Source organism: Cydia amplana, chromosome 2 (assembly GCF_948474715.1).
Source record: "Cydia amplana chromosome 2, ilCydAmpl1.1, whole genome shotgun sequence".
NCBI lineage: Eukaryota > Metazoa > Arthropoda > Insecta > Lepidoptera > Tortricidae > Cydia > Cydia amplana.
This window is the reverse complement of record NC_086070.1, coordinates 180,606-204,591: the sequence shown is the minus strand read 5'-3', so window position 1 is coordinate 204,591 and position 23,986 is coordinate 180,606. Positions and strand designations below refer to the sequence as shown.

General features: G+C 40.2%; 1 protein-coding gene across 1 annotated transcript; it reads right to left on the bottom strand.

Moving 5' to 3' along the window:
• Window positions 1-2,179: 2,179 nt before the first annotated feature.
• LOC134655650 (uncharacterized) lies at window positions 2,180-2,710 on the bottom strand. Its single transcript, XM_063511090.1, has one exon. The coding sequence runs from the start codon at window positions 2,708-2,710 to the stop codon at window positions 2,180-2,182; it is 531 nt and encodes a 176-aa protein (XP_063367160.1).
• Between the last annotated feature and the right edge of the window lie 21,276 nt (window positions 2,711-23,986).

Here is a 23,986-nt window from a genome sequence, read left to right as displayed (position 1 = left end):
GGTCAAAAAGACAGATGGTGGGGTCCGCCCTATCTTCGATCTGAGAGGTTTGAACCAGCATATCTCAACCAAAAAATTCAAACTGGTATCTCAGGCAACAGTGCCAGAATTTTTACAACAACAGGACTACATGATCAAGATAGATCTGTCACAGGCATACTTCCATGTCCCAATCTTAAAGTCACACAGAAGATTCCTCAGAGTAGTTTACAATGGAGAACTGCTCCAACTAACAGCGTTACCCTTCGGCCTCTCCTCAGCACCTCGAACCTTTGCAGCCCTTTCAAACTGGACAGCGGAAGTCTTGCGGGGCAAAGGGTTTCGAGTTTTAGTATATCTGGACGACTACTTGTTGGCAAACCAGAGCCGTTCAGAGTTGAAGTCACAAACCGCGGAGGTGGTGACTCTTCTCGAACATCTGGGCTGGAACATAAACTACTTAAAGTCAATTTTAGAACCAACCCAAAATCTAGAATACTTGGGTCTATGTTGGAACACCCTAAAAAATACAAAGTCCCTGCCACAACAAAAAGTACAAAAGATTCAGGACAAGATAGATTGCCTAGAGAAGCGAGGCAGGTGTTCTCTTCGAGAAACACAGACCATTCTAGGTCATTTGAACTTCGTCAACATAGTCGTACACAGGGGTCAACTGAACAGCAGGAAGATGCAGATATTCCTCCGACAATTCTGTCAGAGCAGACCACGACAGAAGAAGATAATCCCGACAGGGGTTCTAACCGAGCTTCAATGGTGGAGGAATGCTCTTCACTGTGCCTCAATGCCCCTACAGAACAAGGACATAACTCATTTCTTGACCACGGACGCGGCGGACGCGGGATGGGGAGCCCAGTTAAATGGACTTCACCTGTCAGGAACGTGGAACAAGAAACAGAAATTATGGCATTCAAATCTCAAGGAGATGTATGCAGTATATGCTGCAATAAGGAGTCAGATGAACCACCTCGGCGGTGCTCACATATTAGTCCAGACAGACAACCGAACCCTCGTTGCCTATATCAGGAAGGAGGGGGGCACAAAGTCCTTATTGCTACTGAGCCTAACAACCAAACTGCTGACACTTTTAGGGCCCAAGATTAAAACATGAAAATTCTTATGAAATTAGTTTATTTTCGATGACAATAATATCTGTTGACAAATGCGCAGACTTTTCTTCCTCGCGCAGACAAGGTCGACACGACTGTTGCTCTATCATGTGATCAAATTCCTTTTTGACTGCAAGGTACCGGTGTGGCGGGAGCGGGCGTGGGCGTGAATGTACGGGAGCTCCATTAGTCTCAATGTAGTGCTCGACGTTGTGCTTGGGAGCGCTCTTCATTGACGATGGTCTTATAATATCGGGAAATTCATTGAGAATGTGATGATATTTTTGTTCGAGATCAATGCTGCAAATCGTCGGCTGCGAGGTCTTACAAATCGGAGTTCTGACAGCAAGGTTGGTTTTCTTATCAATCAGACATCGTCCGTCAAGATCGACGAGCAATTGGTGGTACTTCAGAAAATCAGCGCCGATGATTGGCTTACTGACTGCCGCGATAATAAACTTCCATCTAAATGTACGTTTTAAATTGAAATCTAGGTCCAATATCTTTTCGCCGAAAGTAGGTATTATGCTGTTGTTCGCTGCATAAAGGTTGAAAGAGGTCGGACGGCCACGGAATCCTTTAGGCTTTGGAATGACAGAAATATTTGCGCCAGTGTCAATAAGGAATTTAATTTTGGTGTCTTGATCAGTAACGAACAGGCGGTGTGAAATATCTGATGCGCTAGTTCCCGCCTCAGCTAACGCCGGCGTCGCCGGCACTAGTTTTCCTTATTAGTGCTCTTCTTGAAATTACAAGGGATGGTGCACTTATACGCTGAGTCGCCGAAACGTCGGTGATAAAAACAAATGTCGCTCGAGGAAAGTTGGAGATTTTGAAAATTGGTTCGCGTGCGAGAATACGGACGATTAAATCGCGAAGCGTTGAATTGCGGAGCTGAATATGTGTTGCGACGATACTGTTTCTGTTGCATCTTGATCTCGGCGACTTCACGAACGAGATAGTCCAGCTTGTCTTCTAGCGTTTTCTGCGGCGAAGGAGCTTCACTGGGAGTCGTAGAAGTGGATGGCTGTGCCGAAATTGCGGATATTTCTTTACGTGTCTGTTCTAAAATTTTATCTGCCATCAGTGCTATGTCGTTTAAATTTGTCTTTCATAATAGTATCGCTGGAGGCGACGACGGCTCGAACGGACAAAGGCAGATGATTGGACCACAGGATACGGAGAGCTGTTTCGGAGACGTTGCTACCGGCGAGGGTTTTCATCCGACGCAGTAACTGAGATGGCTTTAAATCACCGAGCTCCATTTCGGATAAAAGACGTTGCAGACTACGTTCTTTAGACTCTTCGTAGACGGTAATCAATCGTGTTTTCAAGGTTTCGTACTTTTTAGTTTCAGGTGGTTTTAGTAAAATGTCGCTTACTTCGTCCAAATCCTGACGTTCTAGTTTTGCTATTGCGAGTTCGTACATTGCCTGGTCGCCTTTCTTGAGGGGGGCGACGATGGATTCAAACTGCACAAACCAAAGTCTTATTTGGTCGCGCCATATTGGCGGAATACGAATGTTGGTCGCGATACCTGAGAGCTCTAGCATCGAGCTCGAAACTGCAGGTTCGAACTTTTCAGTCGTTTCGTTATCAGACATGTTTTTGGAAGGCTGGGTGCTGCTCTGAATGCGGGGTCACCACTTTAGGGCCCAAGATTAAAACATGAAAATTCTTATGAAATTAGTTTATTTTCGATGACAATAATATCTGTTGACAATTGCGCAGACTTTTCTTCCTCGCGCAGACAACCCTGCGCGGATATGTGCGCAGCAGCTACACACTTACCGACCAGCTGAAAGTTTCACTGTCGGCTTGCTACCTCCCGGGGAGGTACAACAGTATTGCAGACCGGTTATCACGAGCAAAACCTCTGCCAATGAATAAATACTTAGGGATGTAAAGGTCTCCAAGTGTCAATCATCTAGCCTATTCATTAATCGCCTTTTTATTTACCTGCAGTCTCTTCTTAAAATTCGTGTCCGAATAGAAAAGCAAACTACCGGCCTATTCAATCTCTAGTCTCTACCTCTATCCACAAAACTAATTAACTTATACTCACTTATTTAGTTTTAAACTATTAGAATCAGCAATTGTGGTAAGCATACTATTCATTAAATTAAATGACGAGTTCAGCGCAATCAATGAATGAAGCGAATCTTGTTCGTGGCGGTTTTAGTGGCTTCACATAAGTATAATATACCAGAAGATAGGTAAGCCGCGGGTTATCACGCCCGTGCGGCGAGTTGATACCTACACGTAGTAAACGGGTATACATTTTGACAGTTGTATGAATAAAGAAGCGTTATCATCGCGCGTTACATTCCCAGACAGTCGTTATCACCACGCGAGGGTTCCGTGGACCTGTGAGTGGTTGCGTGAAACTGGCAGGTGCCACGAAGTTAGCCAGTGTACCTACCTCTACCTACCTAAGTACATATGAGGCCCCAAGTCAGGATAGGTGCGCTAGCAATTTGAATTACTTTATCACTCAACACTCTGGTAGTGCCGGTAGATAATAAATAATACTTAACTAATTACAAAAAAAATAAAACCGACTTCAAAAAGGATGAAATAAAATATTAGGTATTCTTTTTGAAGTCTATGCGTTACCAACTGATAATCACGTTTGGATTTGTTAGCTGTACGTCCAATACGCAGTTCGTCCAAATGATATTTCAATTTGCATTTCGTCCAACACGTATTTGGTCCAACATGCATTTCGTCCAACAGCATTTCGATCAACACGTATTTTGTCTAACAGCATGTCGTCCAACATGGATTTAGTCCAACACACATTTTGTCCAGTAGGCATTCCGTCATGCCGCGTTCACACAACTTCACATGAACGCGACATTTCCAAGCATTCCCTGCGCAAAGTTGCCAGCTCGCTCGCAAATCAAAGGGTCTACCGCGAAAACTGAAGTCCGCAAATTGCGGGCATTTTTCTGTTTATTCCAATTGGACGTAATTAATTAAATTAAAGTGACAGAGAAAAATGCCCGCAATTTGCGAATTTCGGTGTTCGCGGTAGACCCTCAGGATGGAACTGTCGCGTATTTGTTAATCAACATTGCGTAACGAACGTCAACGAGGAATTTCATATGCTCAATGTGTGTTGTGTAGGTATTTATTCTTATCCTAGTTTTCCTTAGTCTTGTCCCAGAGAACGGGACGAGCTTCCCTAGTGAAATTAAAAAGTCGACATCTAAATTGTCAGCCAATTTTGTGCATTAATTAGCACGTGAGAACTATGCAACAGCAAAACAATAACTACCGAGCGGTGCGCCGTCCGCCGGTGTGGCACACCGTGGACGGCATCGTACACGGCACCGTGCCGCGGCACAACGCCGTGCCGTCGCATCGTGCACGGCACCGTGCCACTGCACGACGCCGTGCCGTTACACGGTGGCCGCGGCGCCGCACCGTGCAGGACTTGTGGCCGGGCCCTAACAACTCGTTAACGGCTCCGACCGTGGGTCCCAGTAGCACCATATCATCGGCGTAGCTGATATTATTGACCATTTTCTCATTTCCCATATCCTCTTAATAGATGAATCACGAAATGGACGAACTCCGTAATGATGAATCGCGAAATGGACGAAATGCAGTGTGACAAATCGCGAAATGGACGAACTGCGTATTGACGAATCACGAAATGGACGCATCACTTATGGACAAACTGCGTAGTAGACGAATGGACGAAATGCGATTTGGACGAACTGCGTATTGGACGTCCAGCTAACAAATCTGACTGGTATTGTTACTACTTGACTTGGCACCAACTTCAAACATATCAGTTGGTAACGCATAGACTTCAAAAAGAATACCTAATATTTTATTTCATCCTTTTTGAAGTCGGTTTTTTTTTGTAAAAAGTTTTTATTTTTCCATTTTTAGTTTCCTATTTTCCTACCCTTAAGGTTGGTTTTTTTTTCAAATTTATATGGGACCAACTTCGGGGTACCCTTTCCAATAAAAAAATAATTATCAAAATCGAACTACTTACTCTGTAAAAAGTTATGCGTGGTCATACATAAAAATATATATATATATGCGTCGACTTGAGAACCTCCTCCGTTTTTTTCGTCGGTTAAAAACTCGCTCATGTACAGTCGACGTCCAAGATTATATTTCGCATGTTTCGCCTAAAGCAGTAAATTTAGCGCAAACGTGTCAACATATCTTTGACGTCGACTGCACCGCGACTTAACCTACCTATTTTTTCCCTTGTAAATTAGGCAACATTCTCACCAATATTGCAGGATACAAAATGTAATGCTACAAGATGGCTACAAACTTACGAACGGGTGGGGAACTAGTAGTCACGATGTTGCCCGGACTAAATAACTGTAGTACCTATACCTAGCTTATCCTTTGAGAGCAATTGCAATATAACCTGTGAGGCTGTGACCACCTAGCTCCTGGTCGGCTAGCTTATTACCCAATCATTTCCTCACACCATCAGCCTATTATAGGTATGGCCCAATCCTATGTATATGTCGCAGGCAAATTGTCAAACGGCGTCGGCAATTTACAAACGGCTTCACGTTTGTAAATTGCCGAAGGCAAATTGTTAGTATCTACGCTCAATATAGTGTCAACGCAAACGTAATGGTTGTCTGGGGTGACCATGGTTTGCTGTTTTATAAGTTTATACTAATTTTTATACCACACCACTATCCTCACTCGCATTTTAACCGTGATCCCACTGCTTTGAACCCAGTTTGAACCACAGTGGGTCTACGGGTAATTTATTTTTACCAGTTTGGTCCCACCGCACTATATAAGTGTTTCTTTTCCAAAAATATTTCCTTCTAACTTAACTAGACGAACCTAACAACACACAGTTTATACAACAAATATTTCTGATTTCTGATTTCTAACCTACCTACGCTTTTTACCTGAAAGTGTAATGTTTTCACGGACGTCACAATAAATCAATAGGTATAAGTAGGTAGGTTAGGTTCGTTAGGTTGCTTCAGATACCCGAATGGGCAAACCGCCCAGAAATAGGAACCCCGCAAAGCGGGGCTCCGTCTAGTAAAATTGTGAAGGAAATGTCTTTTGAAAAGAAACAGTGCGTTGGGACCATCCAAGAACTCCAGATTTGATGGACACCCCAGCGTAATTCATAATCAATAATCATAGTTTTGATGTGCAGCACCACGCGTGGTAAATCAAAGAACTAAGTCGACCAAAACGCCGCGGCAAATTACAAACGGCGCTGTTAATATCATAAGGTATTTTTTCTACTCCAGCACTTAAATGTGTCAATTAAATGACTGACAGTGATATCTAAAGCAATGTCATTTGAATGCTTTGTCTATAGGCTCATAAGATGACTGCTAGCAGTCATCTTATGAGTATAATACAACTGCTTTATTTTTTTTAAAGATACAAGTTCCGATCATCTTGATTGAAAGAGGTATGTTTTCATTTACAATAATAACTCTTTTTTTTTAATAATAACTTTTTTTTTAATAATAACTTTTTTTTTTAATAATAACTTTTTTTTTTTTTTTTGCTGCAGCTGTCATAGAAAAAGTAATGTATGCAACAGCTCATAATTGGTTCTTAAAATTCAAGGGTCTTTTTTTTTTTTTTTGCTGCAGCTGTCATAGAAAAAGTAATGTATGCAACAGCTCATAATTGGTTCTTAAAATTCTCGGGTCTTTTTTTACAAAACTCGACTACGTCTCGTTTTGTAACTTCGACCCTTGAATTTTAAGAACCCTTATTATATCACTGTTGCATAAACTACTATTACATAATGCCGGACCGTTTACAATTTGCCTTCGGCATTTTACAAACGGCGTCGTCATTTTACAAGCGTGAATCCGATTGTAAATTGACGATGTCGTTTGTAAACGGCGGATTCTTCCAAAATGCCTGCGACATATACACATGCTCATGCTCTCCACATAGGCCTCCTCTAGCCGAGCAATAGGATTTAAGCGCCTTGCATTTAAAATTTATACCGGATTGTCCTATTACGGCAAAACAGCAGCCTATCTAGATAGGAAATATACAATAAGATACCTACGCTGTGTTGCCATTTGATGTAACAGAGCAACGTTAGAAGTTAATAATGTAGCGTAATTTGTAAACCTCACTGTAAACCTAGTTATTTCAGCGGTCGAAAATAACTAGGTAGGTACCTACATTAAAAACATACGAGTACCGCGCAGTAAGTGCGCAATTAGCGCGCCGGATCCAGCTCGAATCTCGGAACATTTTGTGACCTGTGAACTCATTATTCTTTTTCTCGGCGGATAAAATGTAACAGTGCAAATTAAAATAAACTTTTACACCAGCAGCACTTATGTCTTTCATTATTCTATTGAATCATTGTATGCAATCGTAAAATAATGAATAGGTACCTTTGTAAAAAGCTTGCATGGATGGAAACGGCTTAACTGCCCGCGGCCGTAGATGCGGCTTTTGACGCGAGTATCCAGGGCCGTGATAGTCAGCAGGTACCCGCCAAGGGTGTGACCTTCACTACCAATCGGTATCACTGTTGGCTCATTATAATGTCATTTTTTTTCAATATTGCATCATCCTGTTATAAAAATAGTTGGTGTTTGATAAACCTACAGCGATCGCAAAAGAATTAAAATCAAAGTAGGTATTAGATAGGTACCTATCATAGAATCAAATGTTTATGTGATGTTTGAAATATGTTTTCGTTTCGATGTAATTCGAATGTTAAATAATGAATCTACAGCTTCTCTATTACCTGCATGTAGGTATGTAAATGTACTATACTGGCTAACTACATAATAATATATCTACCATACTTAATAGCTATATACCTAAGGTAATTAGGTAAATACCTGACCAGTATATCTAACTAGCTTTTTCCCGCGGCTTCGCACGCGCAGGAGAGTTTGATTCCCCATACAAACTTTGGACCCCCATTTCACCCCTTCAGGAGATGAATTTTGAAAAACCCTTTCTTAGTGGACCCCTAGACCTTATAAGGAACCTACTTGCCGAATTTGGACTTTCTTAGTCCCAGCGGTTTGGGCTGTGCGTTGATTTAAGTCAGTCAGTCAGGTCTTTCACGTTTATATATATATATATATATGTAATAGTAAGTGAGATGTCCAGTAATGCACAAATTAGCATAAACCTATATACGGCATTAGGTAAGCTTTTATCGTAGGTAACGAATATCGGGGACATCATCGGATATAATTAAATGAGGAGTCAAATAGCGAGTTGTTACAATTTACAGCAAATCAAATGAAATATATACGGAGTGTATAAAAGGCTAGGCTTTAACAAGCCTTTCGGCGACAAAGCAGCAAACAGGTCGCGTTCCCGCTTGCTGCTCTTGCTTTGCTAAAAGTTAATATTAAATATGATAGGTATGAAATGTATATGAAATTATGAACTATCTACGTACAAGTTCAAGCATTGAGGTTTGTTCAGACGACATACCCTGTTTGCGCCACGTATTAAATACTTAACCTATGAATTCTGACCTCCTTGTCGGGTTTTCAATATAGACGGCAAGGCGATAAAAAAAAGAGAAAAAAAATGTCACATGTCACATCAATACATGTAAAATAAAACTCGATTCAATATTGTGTGTTGAAGAAAATTGAAACCAAAGGGATCCCTATAATTAAGTATAAATACAACAAAATAAAGTGCCGCCGAATCAGTGGAGACTGGAGACTCTATAAGGAGGAAAACGCAGAACCAGTGCATGTAAGTTTTTCCGCATCCCCATTTTTTGGCCTTTGAACCGGTTTCCAAATTTACCTTTAAAAATTACTTAATATCCTTGTTGCTCACTGAATGGCGTAGGTACAAAATATATTATAATTTCGGATTTCCTTTCGGTTTCTTAATTTTCAAAAAAATGTTCCCGTCATAATTCTATTTCAAAGTACGGTCAGTAAACTAATTTATTTTTATTGTCTGTTATTTTTATTTCATATTTCATTTACGCGTAGCGTGTGGGATTATTCATCACGCTACCTTATAAATGCGTTACAAATAAATTTCGTATTTTGTAACTGTCATATTGTGACATAATTTTCACGGAACATTTTTGCACACCATATTCGTTAAGTATATAATTTCAGTGTATTTTAAGTTACTAAATACACTCTACTAAACTGAAAGCTACGGGTAAATTATTCCTAAAAGCCTCAGTTTTTCATAAACTGTAATTAACCTTATTGCGAAGGTTACACTTGTATTAAGGTATTATACAAGCGGAACGTTCGTATTTACTTCAGTTTCCTTCGACTTGCATTAAGGTATTATACAAGTTGAATATAATTTATAATTATTTGTGCATCTTAGCACAAATTGTTCATATTTTTTCGTGCTGTCATAGTAATAACTAGGTAACCATGGCAACGCGACTTAAGCTCGCGGAAGCAAAACGTGCTCAATGTTTCATGCGTTTACAAAATATTTATGACATGATTCCAAAGTTAAGCAGTGACAAGAAGGCTTTCTCGCAGTTCATCGCGCAAGCTCGATTGGTCGATCAACTGAGAAAAGAATTTATAGAGTTGATGGATGAAGTCAATATTCTGAACTTGGAGTTGGACCCGGAGTACATCGTCAACTACAACGCAATGAATGCGTTTGAAGATCTCTACTGCGTAATCAAATGTCAAATTTCAAAAATTGATGCACCTGCTCCGAGCCCTTCGACATCCAGGGATTCGAGCCATTCATGTAAGGACGACTCCATTAAAATCCCTCGGATTGAACTTCCTTCTTTCGATGGAGATATTCAAAACTTCCCATTCTTCTATGAAACATTTAAGCGTGTCATACATGAGAATAAAAAACTTACGGATTCTGAGCGTGTTCATTATTTGTTTAGTCATTTGACAGGAAAGGCAAAGTCGATCTGTGCGGGAGTTATACCTGCCGCAGAAAATTACAACACAGTTTGGGAAGCATTGATCGCGAAATATGATGATAAACGCGCATTAGCTACGTCATATTTAAACCAGCTGTTTTCGATGAAACCTGTCAACATCAACGGTCCTTCGGCATCTAATTTAGAAAAAATAATTGATTCGTTTGCTGCTACTATTTCAGCAATAAGACAACTCAAGCTCGAAAACTTAAGTGACTTTATTTTCATTCACCTGGGTCTTAAGTTATTAGATTCAGATACCACAAAGAATTTCGAGATGTCTATTCGGAATTCTTCTACAATGCCTACATATGACGAATTCATTTGTTTCGTTAGGGAACAAGTGAAGATTTTATATCGGACATCGCAACGAACGCCAACTAAGGCTGAAAGCGGCTCCGCTGCCAACACTAGCAGCGTGCGAGCTCCCCTCCCTCGCACGCCCCAAGCGTATGTTAGCACGCAAGGGCATGACAACGGAAGTTCATGTGCTATGTGCAAGAGTAATGATCACTCGCAACTTTATAATTGCAATAATTTCATGAAACTCACGCCTAACGAAAAATTTAATTTAGTTAAGGAAACTCACGCGTGCACTAATTGTCTGAACACGCATCATACTGCATCGAAATGTTCCTCGAAGAAAACTTGTCGTAAATGTAAAGGCAAACATCATACAACGTTACACTTCGAAAACTCAAAACCTGCAATGAATAACAACGAGTCCAAGTCTTCATCTAAGGATGATAGTGAAGCTAGCACAAGTTCATCCGTAAAGGACAACGGTGCCTCTGTATGTACTCATTCGGCATCGGGACAGACTACATCACCCTTGACGGAAATTCTCGCCACTGCTCAGGTACTCGCTAGTGGGCGTAACGGCAAGGACAAGGTTTTGAGATGTCTGCTGGATCCAGGATCACAGAAACATTACGTTACATTGAAGTGCTGCAAGAATTTAGGTCTTCCTGTACACAGCAGCCCAGTGACGTCAATAAATGGATTAGGTGGAACAACGATAACACAACCCATCCGAGGAAACGTCAACTTAACATTTAGGTCAAGATATGATCCTAAACATCAATATACTATCGAAGCGCTTGTTTTAGATGAGATTACGCCTGATTTACCGACCTGTCATATTGATCAATCTGCAACTGATCTGTTTGATAATTTACATCTAGCAGATGACTCTTGGGCGATTCCAGGTGAAATTGACGTACTTCTTGGTGTTAAGTTATTCACCAAATTGTTAATGTCAGATAAAATTGAAAACGAACCTGGTTTGCCTGACGCTTTAGAAACTACACTGGGGTACATCATACTAGGCGATGCTCCCGCAGTTAACGCTTCCTACTCAGCAGCTGGGTATTTTACTTCGGTTGATGTCGGAAATTTAATGCAAAAATTCTGGGAAATTGAAGATTTGGATGGAGGAGTGATTCATAGTCCAGACGAGAAAAAAGCTGAAGATATTTTCAAGAATACAATCAATCGTTTGGAAGACGGACGTTATGAAGTAGCACTTCCGTTTAAATTGGACCCAAGCAATTTAGGCGATTCTTACAAGACTGCTGAACGCAGATTTTTAGCGCTTGAAAGAAAATTCGTCAAGCAACCTGAATTAAAACCAGCTTATGATGAAGTTATCCGTGAACATATTGATAAAAAATATTTATCTGAGGTTCCAAATGATAAGTCAAATGATGCTTATCACATACCCCACCACGCAATTGTCAAAATTGACAGAATAACCACAAAGGTTAGAATTGTGCTGGACGCTAGTGCACAGACCACAAGCGGTTTATCGTTAAATGACATACTTCACGCAGGACCAAGTCTTCAAGCTGACTTGTTCTGCATTCTCCTAAACTTACGATTGTTTGGTATTGCTATCACGTCTGATGTACGTCAAATGTATCTGTGTATTGACGTACGGGGGGAGGATCGTCCTTATCAGCGTATACTTTATAGGTTTAATCCTGAAGAAACTATAAAGGTATTTCAGTATAATAGGGTAGCCTTCGGTCTACGTAGCAGTCCTTTTCTGGCACTGCGAACTGTTAAACAGTTAGTAGCTGATGAAGGTGATAAATACCCACTCGCAAAGGAAATTGCATCTCGTGATATTTATATGGATGATGTAGCCAGTTCCGTTATTGATGAAGACCAAGCTATGCAAGCGACTAAACAACTGCTGGATTTGTTCTTGAAAGGTGGATTCCAACTGGCAAAGTGGTCGTCAAATTCTGCAGCTGTTCTGAAAGAAATACCGAAAGGACTACATTTATCCCAAAGTGTCACCTTCGACGATGATACAACGTTGAAGATTTTAGGTCTGCGTTGGTATCCTGGTGAAGATGTATTCAAGTTCCAGGTTAGTCCCGACGATCGACCGTGTAGTAAAAGAAACATTCTTTCATCGGTAGCTCGACTATTCGATGTTCTGGGCCTAGTTGCCCCTGTAATTGTGTTCGCTAAGCTTCTAATAAAGGAGTTATGGCTTTTGAAAATTGATTGGGACGAATTGCCGCCTGATCATATTGTACGCCAATGGCAACAGTTCCAAGGTGAACTACCGCTACTATCTAACATTAGCATTCCCAGACATATTGGTGTCATTGAAAACTGTTCATTAACTATAGTCGGCTTTTCAGATGCTAGTGAAAGAGCTTATGGTGGAGTGGTTTATGCCTACGTCACTTTTCCTAATGATGACCGAGGTGTCATTAATTTAATTTGCGCTAAATCTAAGATAGCGCCCGTGAAGGTTGTCAGCCTAGCAAGACTGGAATTATGCGCAGCATTGCTATTGTCACAACTTATAAAAAGGGTGGTTGATACCTACTCAACCAGATACCCAATCGACTCTGTGTTGGCCTTCTCCGATTCAACAGTGACACTTTGTTGGATTCATTCGTCGCCTCATCGATGGCAAACTTTTGTGGCCAATCGAATTACCAAGATCCAAGATAACTTATCAAGCGATCATTTTTATCATATTAAGGGAACAGAAAATCCAAGCGACTGCCTGTCTAGAGGCTTAACTCCAGCTCAACTGGTGATCCATCCTCTATGGCTATCAGGCCCTCCATGGATGAAACTCCCGAAAAACGAATGGCCGATTCAGGCGTTTATACCAGACGAAGTCAACGTTCCTGAAGAAAAAACGGTTTCTTTAGTGACTTGTGACAATTCGAACGACAACTTAATTTATGATTTGTCTAAACGGTTCTCGTCATGGGTTAAATATGTACGCACAGTTGCCTATATCTTAAAATTTATAAAACGATTACCTAAAGGCCCTATTAGTGCTGATGACTTAACAGCAGCCGAATTAGAAATCGTACGAGCTCTACAAAGAGTTTATTTCAGTCAACATATTTTAGATATGACCCTGAAAAAAGGGTTTACAAAGGCTTTAGCAAGCCTGAAGCCATTTATTCAAGATGGAATCCTTCGCGTCGGAGGACGTCTCAGTAATTCTGATGAAGATTACGATTATAAACATCCTTTGTTATTGCCACGTCGTGATCACATCATTAACCTACTGGTCGATTATTATCATCGACACCATTTACATGCAGGACCTGAAACTCTTATATCTATTATGCGACATCGATTCTGGATCATAGCAGCTCGATGTATTATTCGTCATCGCATTCATTTATGCAATTACTGCTTCCGGACCAAGCCAAAGGCTAACTCCCCAATGATGGCAGATTTACCAGCATGCAGGGTAAATCAAGTTGAGAAAGCCTTTATACATACTGGCTGTGATTACGCTGGTCCGTTGTATTGTACACCTGTTCGACGAAGAGGCGTGAAGAGTCAAAAGGTTTATTTGTGCTTATTCACATGTCTCACAACGCGAGCAATTCATTTAGAACTTGCAACTGACTTAAGTACAGCAAGCTTTATGTCAGCATTTAAGCGGTTTTTATCCAGACGTGGTCCTGTAAAATATATGTACAGCGATAACGGAACCAACTTCCAGGGAGCCAATACATATTTGCAAGAACTTCATAATTTCCTTGCGAATGAGTATCGAGACGCTTGGGAAACTGAACTATCAGCCAATAAAATAATTTGGCGATTTATTCCCCCCAGTGCTCCACATTTTGGAGGATGTTGGGAAAGTAACGTTAAATGCGTCAAATCACATTTGTTTCGTACGATAGGTAAACAAATCTTGTCATTTCAGGAATTAATGACAATTCTATGTGAAATTGAGGCTTTATTAAATTCTAGACCGCTATCCGTGTTAAGCTCTGATCCAGCTGAACCTTCCGCATTGACGCCAGCTCATTTTCTTAATGTTACTCCATTGAAATATCTTCCAGCTGCGTCTGTTGCGGAGGTAACATCTGATCATCTTTTGCAAAGATATCAATTATTAGATCGCTTAACGCAATCATTTTGGAAGAGGTGGCGCGATGAGTATTTGCACACGTTGCAAACCAGACAAAAATGGAATACTCCTTCTCAGCCTATTAAGGAAGGAACTGTTGTAGTCATCCTTCAAGATAATGTTATGCCTCTACATTGGCCGTTAGGTCTTATAACTCAACTCTTTCCAGGCAAGGACGGTATTGCCAGAGTTGCTTTGGTTAAAACAAAATCAGGCACACTTAAAAGACCTTTGGTCAAATTATGTCCTTTGCCTTCTCAATAATATAATTTCATATTTCTATTAGTATTTAGTTATCTCTCTCAAGTTATGGAGGCTTCATATGTTTATGTCAATTTAGTTTTCTCTGAGCAATAAGGATGCTATTATGTAGTAAATGATTTATTTTAAATAACTTTTTGAAAGCTATTCCTTTCAAGGCCGGGGGAATGTTTGCGCCACGTATTAAATACTTAACCTATGAATTCTGACCTCCTTGTCGGGTTTTCAATATAGACGGCAAGGCGATAAAAAAAAGAGAAAAAAAATGTCACATGTCACATCAATACATGTAAAATAAAACTCGATTCAATATTGTGTGTTGAAGAAAATTGAAACCAAAGGGATCCCTATAATTAAGTATAAATACAACAAAATAAAGTGCCGCCGAATCAGTGGAGACTGGAGACTCTATAAGGAGGAAAACGCAGAACCAGTGCATGTAAGTTTTTCCGCATCCCCATACCCTATTTGCCCTGCTTTTCGGTAATCTGAAATGCCTCTTTGTAAATTTCCATGGAAAGATTCCCGTAAATTTTCAGTTGGGCAAGTTATCTTCTGCCGTATACGCGAATATACGTCTGTATCATCTGCCGACGGTGTGGTTGAGTCCCACGTGAGCGGTAACCGGTCTCTGACGCAACAGCGAAGCGGACAACTGGCCGGCCGGCGCGGCGGGCGCGGCGGCGGCGGCCGAGCGCGCTCGTCCGCCGCAATTAAGGACCTGACATTGACCAGTCATCGAACTGCGAGCGCCTTATCAATTTCGGGGGCTATCGCACGCGCGCGATTATCTCGCGGCTCTATATAAGCCGAGATTGTCAACGAAGCCTCCAGTGTACATCGGAGCGTCAAACAATCAATAACTACTCCCAATTGCTTTCATCAAACACGACTTCGTGTAGACACATTCACTTATAGTCAATTTGTGCAACAGCAGCAAGTCACAATGCGTCTCCTGCATTTGCTGGTGGTCGTGGTGTCGGTGGTGCTGCTGGCCGGGTCGGGGGCGGCGCGGCCGGCGGCCGGGGGCCCCATCCGCAAGCGCTCCTCGCCGTGCTTCTTCAAGCTGTGCGGCTTCTCCTGGCCGACCTGGAGCTGGGAGCCGAAGGTGGAGCGGCTCAGGTAGCGAGGCTGCCGTCCCGAGCTCTGCGTCCGGCGGAACAAGTACCTTTGACAAGATCACGGCGGAGAAAGGCTAATGAGAAATAACTTCGTCGTGTCAACGTGTGTAGAACGAGATGCGATATTTTGCAAACCATCACGAACAACAGTGGTAGGCGCGTACTAGTGATACAACAGAGTTAGCTGATGTTCTTGGGCTGTTTAGCCAGAGCTGAGGAGTGTTTTTTGTTAATATACTATTTTTGGAAATATCTACAAGATGTATTACTTATTGTAGTATTTTTACTAACGGCACATATTATTTGTACTTAAAAAGTTGTAATTAATGTAGTATTATTGATAGCTATTAGTGGTAGATAGTAAAGTAGGGTGCACGCAGACGTCAGGCATACGTACGCGTAGTGTGACATTCCGCGCCTGAAGGGCACAGCACGCGCGCGACGCACACCACCAGATGCACTCTCCAGCATTTCTGAAGTTTGCTGACAACTTGAGTAGGTAGGTACAATGTACCTACTCAAGTTAGCATCATGTCATGATGAAACTTAGTACTTTCTGAAGGACTAGGTTTACCTGTCTATTAGTTACGTATAAGAATGTAAATTTTAATAAAATTGTTTTGATATAACATGTTTTTTTAACAACCAATCCTAAACGCTAATATTTAATTCAATACATTAACGCCAAATTTCTTCACTGTCATTTAGAAAAATCTATAAAATTATTGACGGAGTCTTAATTCGAAGACTCGAGTCCTTTGAAGACTCAACAAAGAACTCGACTCCCGACTTATTTTAAAGACTCAGAAGTTATTTTAAGCGCCGAGTCTTGTAAAAACGAGCCGAGTTCTTCAAATTATGACTCGGAGTCGAGTTCCTACCAACACTAGCTGAAAGTGTTATCTAATTGACCTACAGTTATCTAATCGTACGAAATATCGCGGGGCACTTTTGGATGAGACTAGTACTCGTACAGGACCGGGACAAGTGGCGTACACGAAGAGAGGCCTATGCTCAGCAGTGGGCGACCGAAGGCTAAAATGATGATGATTATGATGAATTGATCTACAATCGAGTTTATTATAATCGTAAAGCCGCATTAAAGAACGTGTCATAAACGTCAACGTCAATAATAGTTATTTGTACAACAAGAGATCAAAGTTTGATATTTCTTCGAGTGCTTATTTTGAGTCCCGTGCAAGCGAAAGATTCTATAGTAGATTCACGAGCGTAGCGAGTGAATCTAATTTAGAATCTTGAGCGTAGTAAGGGACTCAAAAGCGCACGAGATGTAAATAACTTTGATCTCGTGTAGTTCATAAAACTTTTCACCTCAGCAGTAAGAACATTTAGACAACCCGAAAAATGTAATCCTTCTTCATCACTTACCTATTTAGTCATGTTTCTTAAGATATACTAACAATTAAGTATAATTACCGCAATCAAACACAAAAACAAACAAACAAACGTAGTAAATTTCAGTAAAATAGGTAATATATGAAAACAACGACCATCAATTGATTGACATTTGGATCGGCAACTTTTTTTTTGTAAAAAAAAAAAACATTGTAAGATACGGTCCGAATTACGGATACTTACTATTTGTAAACTATTGTAGAGATTCTTAAAAGTATAATTATTTATTTTACGTGATATACTGTGTATTTTTTGAGTTCATTATTTTAATCGTACAATAAATTACGTAAAATATAGTGTTTTTATCAGTTTTTATCAAATCTGAAACTTTATTTTCATTAATTACATATTAATAATTCATACTTGTATGTGTTTTGGAACGATGCGTTCTGACGGTTTTCGGGGGTCTATTATAAACCGTCAATATACCGTTGAATGTCGTTTGAAATTTTTTTTGTCTCTTTCTTTTTGCTAACGACGTGAAAGGGACAGAGATAATAAAATCCAAGTATTTCGAACTTGTATTAGACCCCGCATGTTGAAATGACATTTGAATATTAAGGTCACTTGAATGTCATTTTGTCTCACTCAGTGAGCAAAATGCGATTTTGCTCACTGTTTTTAAGTAGCAAAGTACCCTTGTTCGAGCTGCTGAGGTGAAAAATTTATTTTTATTGTTTTAACTCATTATACACGTATTTTCTTTGATATATATTTTTAAATTTGCAAAAATACTATTTGAAAATGGTGCTGTGTAGTAAATGTAGCACTGTGACCCACAGAAATTTTTTGGATTGTTGTTCCTGCCACTCCAGGTACTGCCTAGATTGTCTAGAAGAAATGGGCGTAAGTTTTAAACGGTTTACCCTTATGACCATAGAAAATAAAAGTAACTGGAAATGCCGTCACTGTAACCAAAATTATGGAAAGACGAATACGTAAATAAAACCAAGAAGTCAATTACTCCGTTACCGAATCCCAGTACTTCCAACGCTCCTTCTGTTCCTACCAACGAAGCCGATAACTCCATGTTTGGAAACATCACAACACGACGAGAGCGGTCTCCAAATGTACTGAATACTAGTGTGCAATATTGCAATGAGACATTCCGCGACGACATTCTTTACTTTGAAAGTATTTGATCTATAGTACGCCAGAAAATTGAAGAATCATTGAATGAACGTCTAGTAGATAAAATTTGCAAGAGGGTGTCGGATGAATTAATCCCGATACTTATTAATAAGATTACTGCCTTACTACACAACAATGTTACAGGACTAAGTGAGCACAATGCTCCCATTACAACTGCAGGTCCCGTCGCTACATCTGCCCCTGCATACACCTCCAACCCTGCTGCTCCCGTCGCAGCTTCTGCTACCACCACCGCAACTACCAATACTTATCCATCCTATGCCGCTGCCGCCGCCGCTGTAACCACCACCACCACACCTGCTTCTCCTATCCTACTACCAGTCCAACCCGTTATTCGCTCCAGTCCTAAGGCAAGAACAAACAACAATTCCAAACCTAACAAAAACAAAGACAATCAAGTGTCTACTACTCCTGCCGCACCGCTTAAGGTACCGCCATCAACATCTTGCGAAACAAATCCAACCCAAAATTGCCTGTCTGAAATTAACGACCATAGAAAGTCACTAAAGGGAATCACACGGGGCTGTGCTACCACTTGCATTTCTCAACTCCAAGCGTCTGAATGGATGAGACAAATTCACCTATATTATGTGAAGTTGGGAACCCCCGATGATATAGTTAAAAATCACTTAAAAGTTATTACAGGTTATGATTGTGACACATTTAAAGTTGAATGTCTTAAATCCCGCGGTCAATATGCTTCATTTAAGCTTACTGTGCCATCGAGTCTGTTAGATAGAATTATGATCCCTGATAACTGGCCAAAAGACGTATGTGTCAAACCTTGGAATCAGCCCTTTCGACAAAATTACGCAGACAAAAACAATACATAACAAAAACCGCTTTACTAGAATACAAATAATATACCAAAATGTTAGGGGACTACGTAGCCGAACCTCGCTCTTTTATAGAAATGTCCTCGCAAGTGCCTGTGACATTTTTGCGCTCACTGAAACATTTCTAACGAGCTCGATACAAGATGCTGAGCTCTTTCCACCGGGCTACACCGTGTTCCGTAAGGATAGAGCAGGCGACGCGGGATGGGGAGGAGTTCTGCTAGCAGCGAAAGATATTTACAAACCTCAATTAGTAATGTAAATTGATGGCTTGACATCAGACATGGAGATATTATTTGTTATACTTCATATTAAAAATAATAAGATTCTTATTTGTGTAGCATACCTACCGCCTAATTATAATAGAGATCAGTATCTTCGCGTACTAACGTGTATTGAGAATGCAATTTGTACATTTTCTACCATAAAATCCATAATTATTGGCGATTTCAACCTCTCCTCATGCACAAAAACTGTAGTTGACCAATTTAACTGTTTCACTGAATTTTGCAAACTTAGGCAATTGAACAAAATTTGTAACGAATACGGAGGTATTTTGGATTTAGTTTTAACTAGTCTCAGTGACGTGTGCGTAGGTAGCGATGTCGATCCTTTGATACCAATAGATCCATATCACCCACCTTTAGGAGTGACTGTCACCCTGCCAAGAGGACAGGCAAGACGGACCATATTATCTTCACCGTCACGTAGTGTTGAACATAGTGATGCTCCGACCGGATGGAATTTTTTTAAAGCTGATTTCCCTGCCTTGTATATAGAACTAGAGTCTATTGACTGGTCTGATGTTCTTAATTCAGATAACATTGATTCTGCAGTAGACGTTTTTTACAAAAAACTCTACCGCGTTTTCAATATTACTGTGCCCAAACGTTTACCCAAAACTAAAGTATATACATATCCATCATGGTACACACCGGAAATTAAAAAATATATCGAACTAAAATATTATCACTTAAAGAAATTTAAATCATTAGGCCTACAATTTAACCTCGGAATGTTTAAATACTACAGGTCTCTCGTAAAGGAGTTAATTAACAAATCTTATAAAAAATATCTTCATGATATTGAATGTAATATAAGTAAAAACCCTCAAGAATGAACCCTTGGAAATACGTAAAAAGTAAACAACAGAATAGAAACGTAATATCTGAATACATGTATAAAGGTAAAACAGTCGTTGATCAAGAAGCAGTCGATGCTTTTGCGTCCTTCTTCAGCTCCGTATTCCAGCCTGAAGCTCCGCAACTAGATCCCAAAAAAGCGGAACGGGAGGCTGGTAACAACAATGAATCTATGATTGCTATCCCCACGATCAGTATTTCAGAAATTAGAGCCGCTATTCGGATACTCAAACCTAAGTCGTCAGCTGGGCCTGATGGTATACCCCCGTTTCTAGTCAAGGACTGTGTATGCGTGTTAGAACACTCGCTACTTCACATATACAACCTATCACTTAAGCTGGGCGTATATCCATCCCAATGGAAGGTCTCGAGAGTGACCCCAATTCCTAAGATAAGCAAGTCCTCCGATATCACAAACTTCAGGCCTATTGCTGTATTGTCTGTGTTTGGAAAAGTGTTTGAGACCATTCTAAACCACTGCTTACTTAATCAGATAAATCGTAAATTAGTAGATTGTCAACATGGATTTCGCGCTTCACGATCCAGTACTACCAACCACATCTGCTTCTTTGATAGCGTTTTACGCCAAATGGATACTGCACGACAAGTTGATGTTGTTTATTTCGACTTTAAGAAAGCTTTCGACTTAGTTGACAACGATACTCTCCTGTACAAACTGTCAGCCTTAGGTTTCACCCCTCAAATTCTTGTTTTCTTCTCTGACTACCTCAGGAATCGCACACAATATGTCCAATTAAACTCTTACCAGTCTGAAAGGTATTACACTCGTTCCGGGGTTAGTCAAGGTAGCACTCTGGGGCCTACTCTTTTCTTAATCATGGTCAATGATCTGCCAAGTAATATATCAGGCGTGGAATCACTATTCTATGCAGATGATCTTAAAATAATTCAACCGGTCGTAAATGCATCCGACTGTACGGTACTCCAACAAAATGGTTGACAGCTGGAGTAAAACAAACCGCTTGTACCTAAACGAATCTAAGTGCAAAGTAATAAGTTTTAGCCGGTCTGTAGATCCTATCCTCCAGACATATACTCTTACTAACATTCCCCTTGACCGAGTAACAGAAATAAAGGATCTAGGGTTAACCCTCGACACTAAGCTAAACATGCACTCACACATTATAAATATCTGCAAAAGTGCCTACAAAATTTTAGGGTTCATTATTAGAACGACTTCTGAATTTCGTGACCCTAAAATCGCAATAATTCTTTATAATGCCTATGTTCGCAGCAAGCTTGAGTACAGTTCTATCGCATGGGACCCTCGGGAAGCAAAATATACCATTATGGTCGAGCGCGTCCAACGTAAATTTGCAAGACATATTTACAAAAGGTATTACGGATACTACCCGTACTTATTTCCATCATCCTTTGTATTGGGAATGGTAGGGTTAGAATCTCTCGAGCTAAGGCGTAAGCAAACGCTTGCCTTACACTACTGTCTACTTCTAAGAAATCATATTGACAACCCATCTGTTCTGGAGCGTATGCGTATTTTTACCCCAGACAACTACATAGCTGCAGTAGGGCGTAGCGCACGTAGAGCCAGAAACCTTTTCGCATATCCAAATGTTCGCACCTATCACGGTTCAAACGCACCCACGTACCGAGCAATAGAATTACTAAACAACTTCATAACTACAGTCCAAAACGCAGACATATTCGCAGACAAGTGGCCGTCCCTACAACGCAGTATCAGGATATTTTTAAACTCTACCAATGTTACTTAATATCAGAATTTTTTTTTAAATCTCTATGTAACTTAGTAATGCATAATATGTATGTTTAATTCTAGAGATAGTTCGAAAAGTGGATAATATGTTATATGTGTAATACAAGTGTACTAATTTTATGATACTGACTACATATGTATTAACAGTATAAGTGTCTTGGCTATAGCTGTAAACTTATACTTAGTGTTTACCTGAATAAAGAATTAAAAAGTAAAAACCGGCCAAGTGCGAGTCGGACTCGCGTTCCTAGGGTTCCGTACATTAAGTCCGACTCACGCTTGACTGCACATTTCTAATACGTTTTCCTGTCATCTATTAGGTAAAGAACATATTTTGTGTATTTTTTTCAATATTTTTGACAGTAGTTTCGGAGATAAGGGGGGGGGGGGGGGGATGGTCGTTTTTTGCCTATTTTCTTGAATAACTGCTAAACTATTAATCCTAAAATTATAAAAATATATTTGAAATCCTTACAATGAGCTCTTTCATTTGATATGTAACACGATATAGTTTGAAAAACTTTTTTTTTAATTTTCTCATTAACCCCCCAAAAATGTTCTCCATATTTAAAATTCATTTATTTACTTACACGTCCATCTTTGGGTCACAAACTTACATATGTGTGCCAAATTTCAACTTAATTGGTCTAGTACTTTCGGAGAAAATAGGCTGTGACAGACGGACGGACAGACAGACGCACGAGTGATCCTATTAGGGTTCCGTTTTTTCCTTTTGAGGTACAGAACCCTAAAAATCATTAACACATGTTTTTTTGTTGAGGAAAGTTGCAGTGTTGTGGCCGATAGAAATCGTAAATCCCTGCATAGAAGTTTTGTTTGCAGAGGGGTCAATACAAGTACATAGGTATACAATTACATATTTGCCTGTAGGCACCTAACTTACCTATTAATGATAATGATACTTATTCTTTTCAACAAAACGGATGCAATATGATAAAAATTATGCTGCCAACGTTTTCGTAGAGTAGCCGATCCCAGCGTTTTCTCGCATTGTAGAGGAAAGCGACACTCAATGTGTGAATATGTATAAAATTTTCTTGCAATCTATATCTAAAAATTGGTCAGCTCGTATGTAACTTTTAACTTTTGTTTTGAATCACATCCCATATTTTTGGATGTTGTAAATAATAATCGTCCAATAGCATGTCGGGCCATGCTTAGTGTAGGTTTCCGTGGATACCCGTCCGTTACAATATTTCTGAACGGGTGCTATAAGCGTACAGCGTCAGTCATTCTACACATGCAGCTTGTGGACCAACTATACGCAGAAGGCATACAATACAACGGCCTACGTGTAATAACCGCGAACTTTTACAAATATGCACCAAATTGTTTCCCCCCATCTAACTTTTAACCATGGGGCCCAAAATCTGGGCTTAACAAACATTATCAATGAAAACTTTAGCGGACATGAACATTTTATAGTTTTCATTTAATGTCCTCATCTGACATCATCTTTATCCTCAACTTAATGTCAATCTTTTAAATTTTCAACTCGATACGCATTGAGAGAAAACGAAATAACTTAGTGGTTGGCATAAACAACGCCGCTGCCTTGACGCATCATGTACCACCTACGTAAGTTCATTAATGGATGGAAATGTCATTTCTAAATTGATTACGAAGTAAATGTAGGGGACATTACGTTACGTTCTATGAAACGTAAGTCTAAATTAGTATTATTATTGTTGTTGTATGACGTTCGCTGGAATTATAATAACACACGAGTTCGCTTGCACTGACTGCTGGTGAGTTTATTTATTTAGAAATGACGTGCAGTGCTCCTGCACCGGCGCCGGCGCATATGGCGTATAGGCCCAGGGCGCGCGCACCGCGCACCCGCCTACCTGCGTCTGCACTCT

Coding starts and splice junctions, on each gene's coding strand:
- LOC134655650 (XM_063511090.1), bottom strand. CDS start 2,710: ATGTCTGATAACGAAACGACTGAAAAGTTCGAACCTGCAGTTTCGAGC.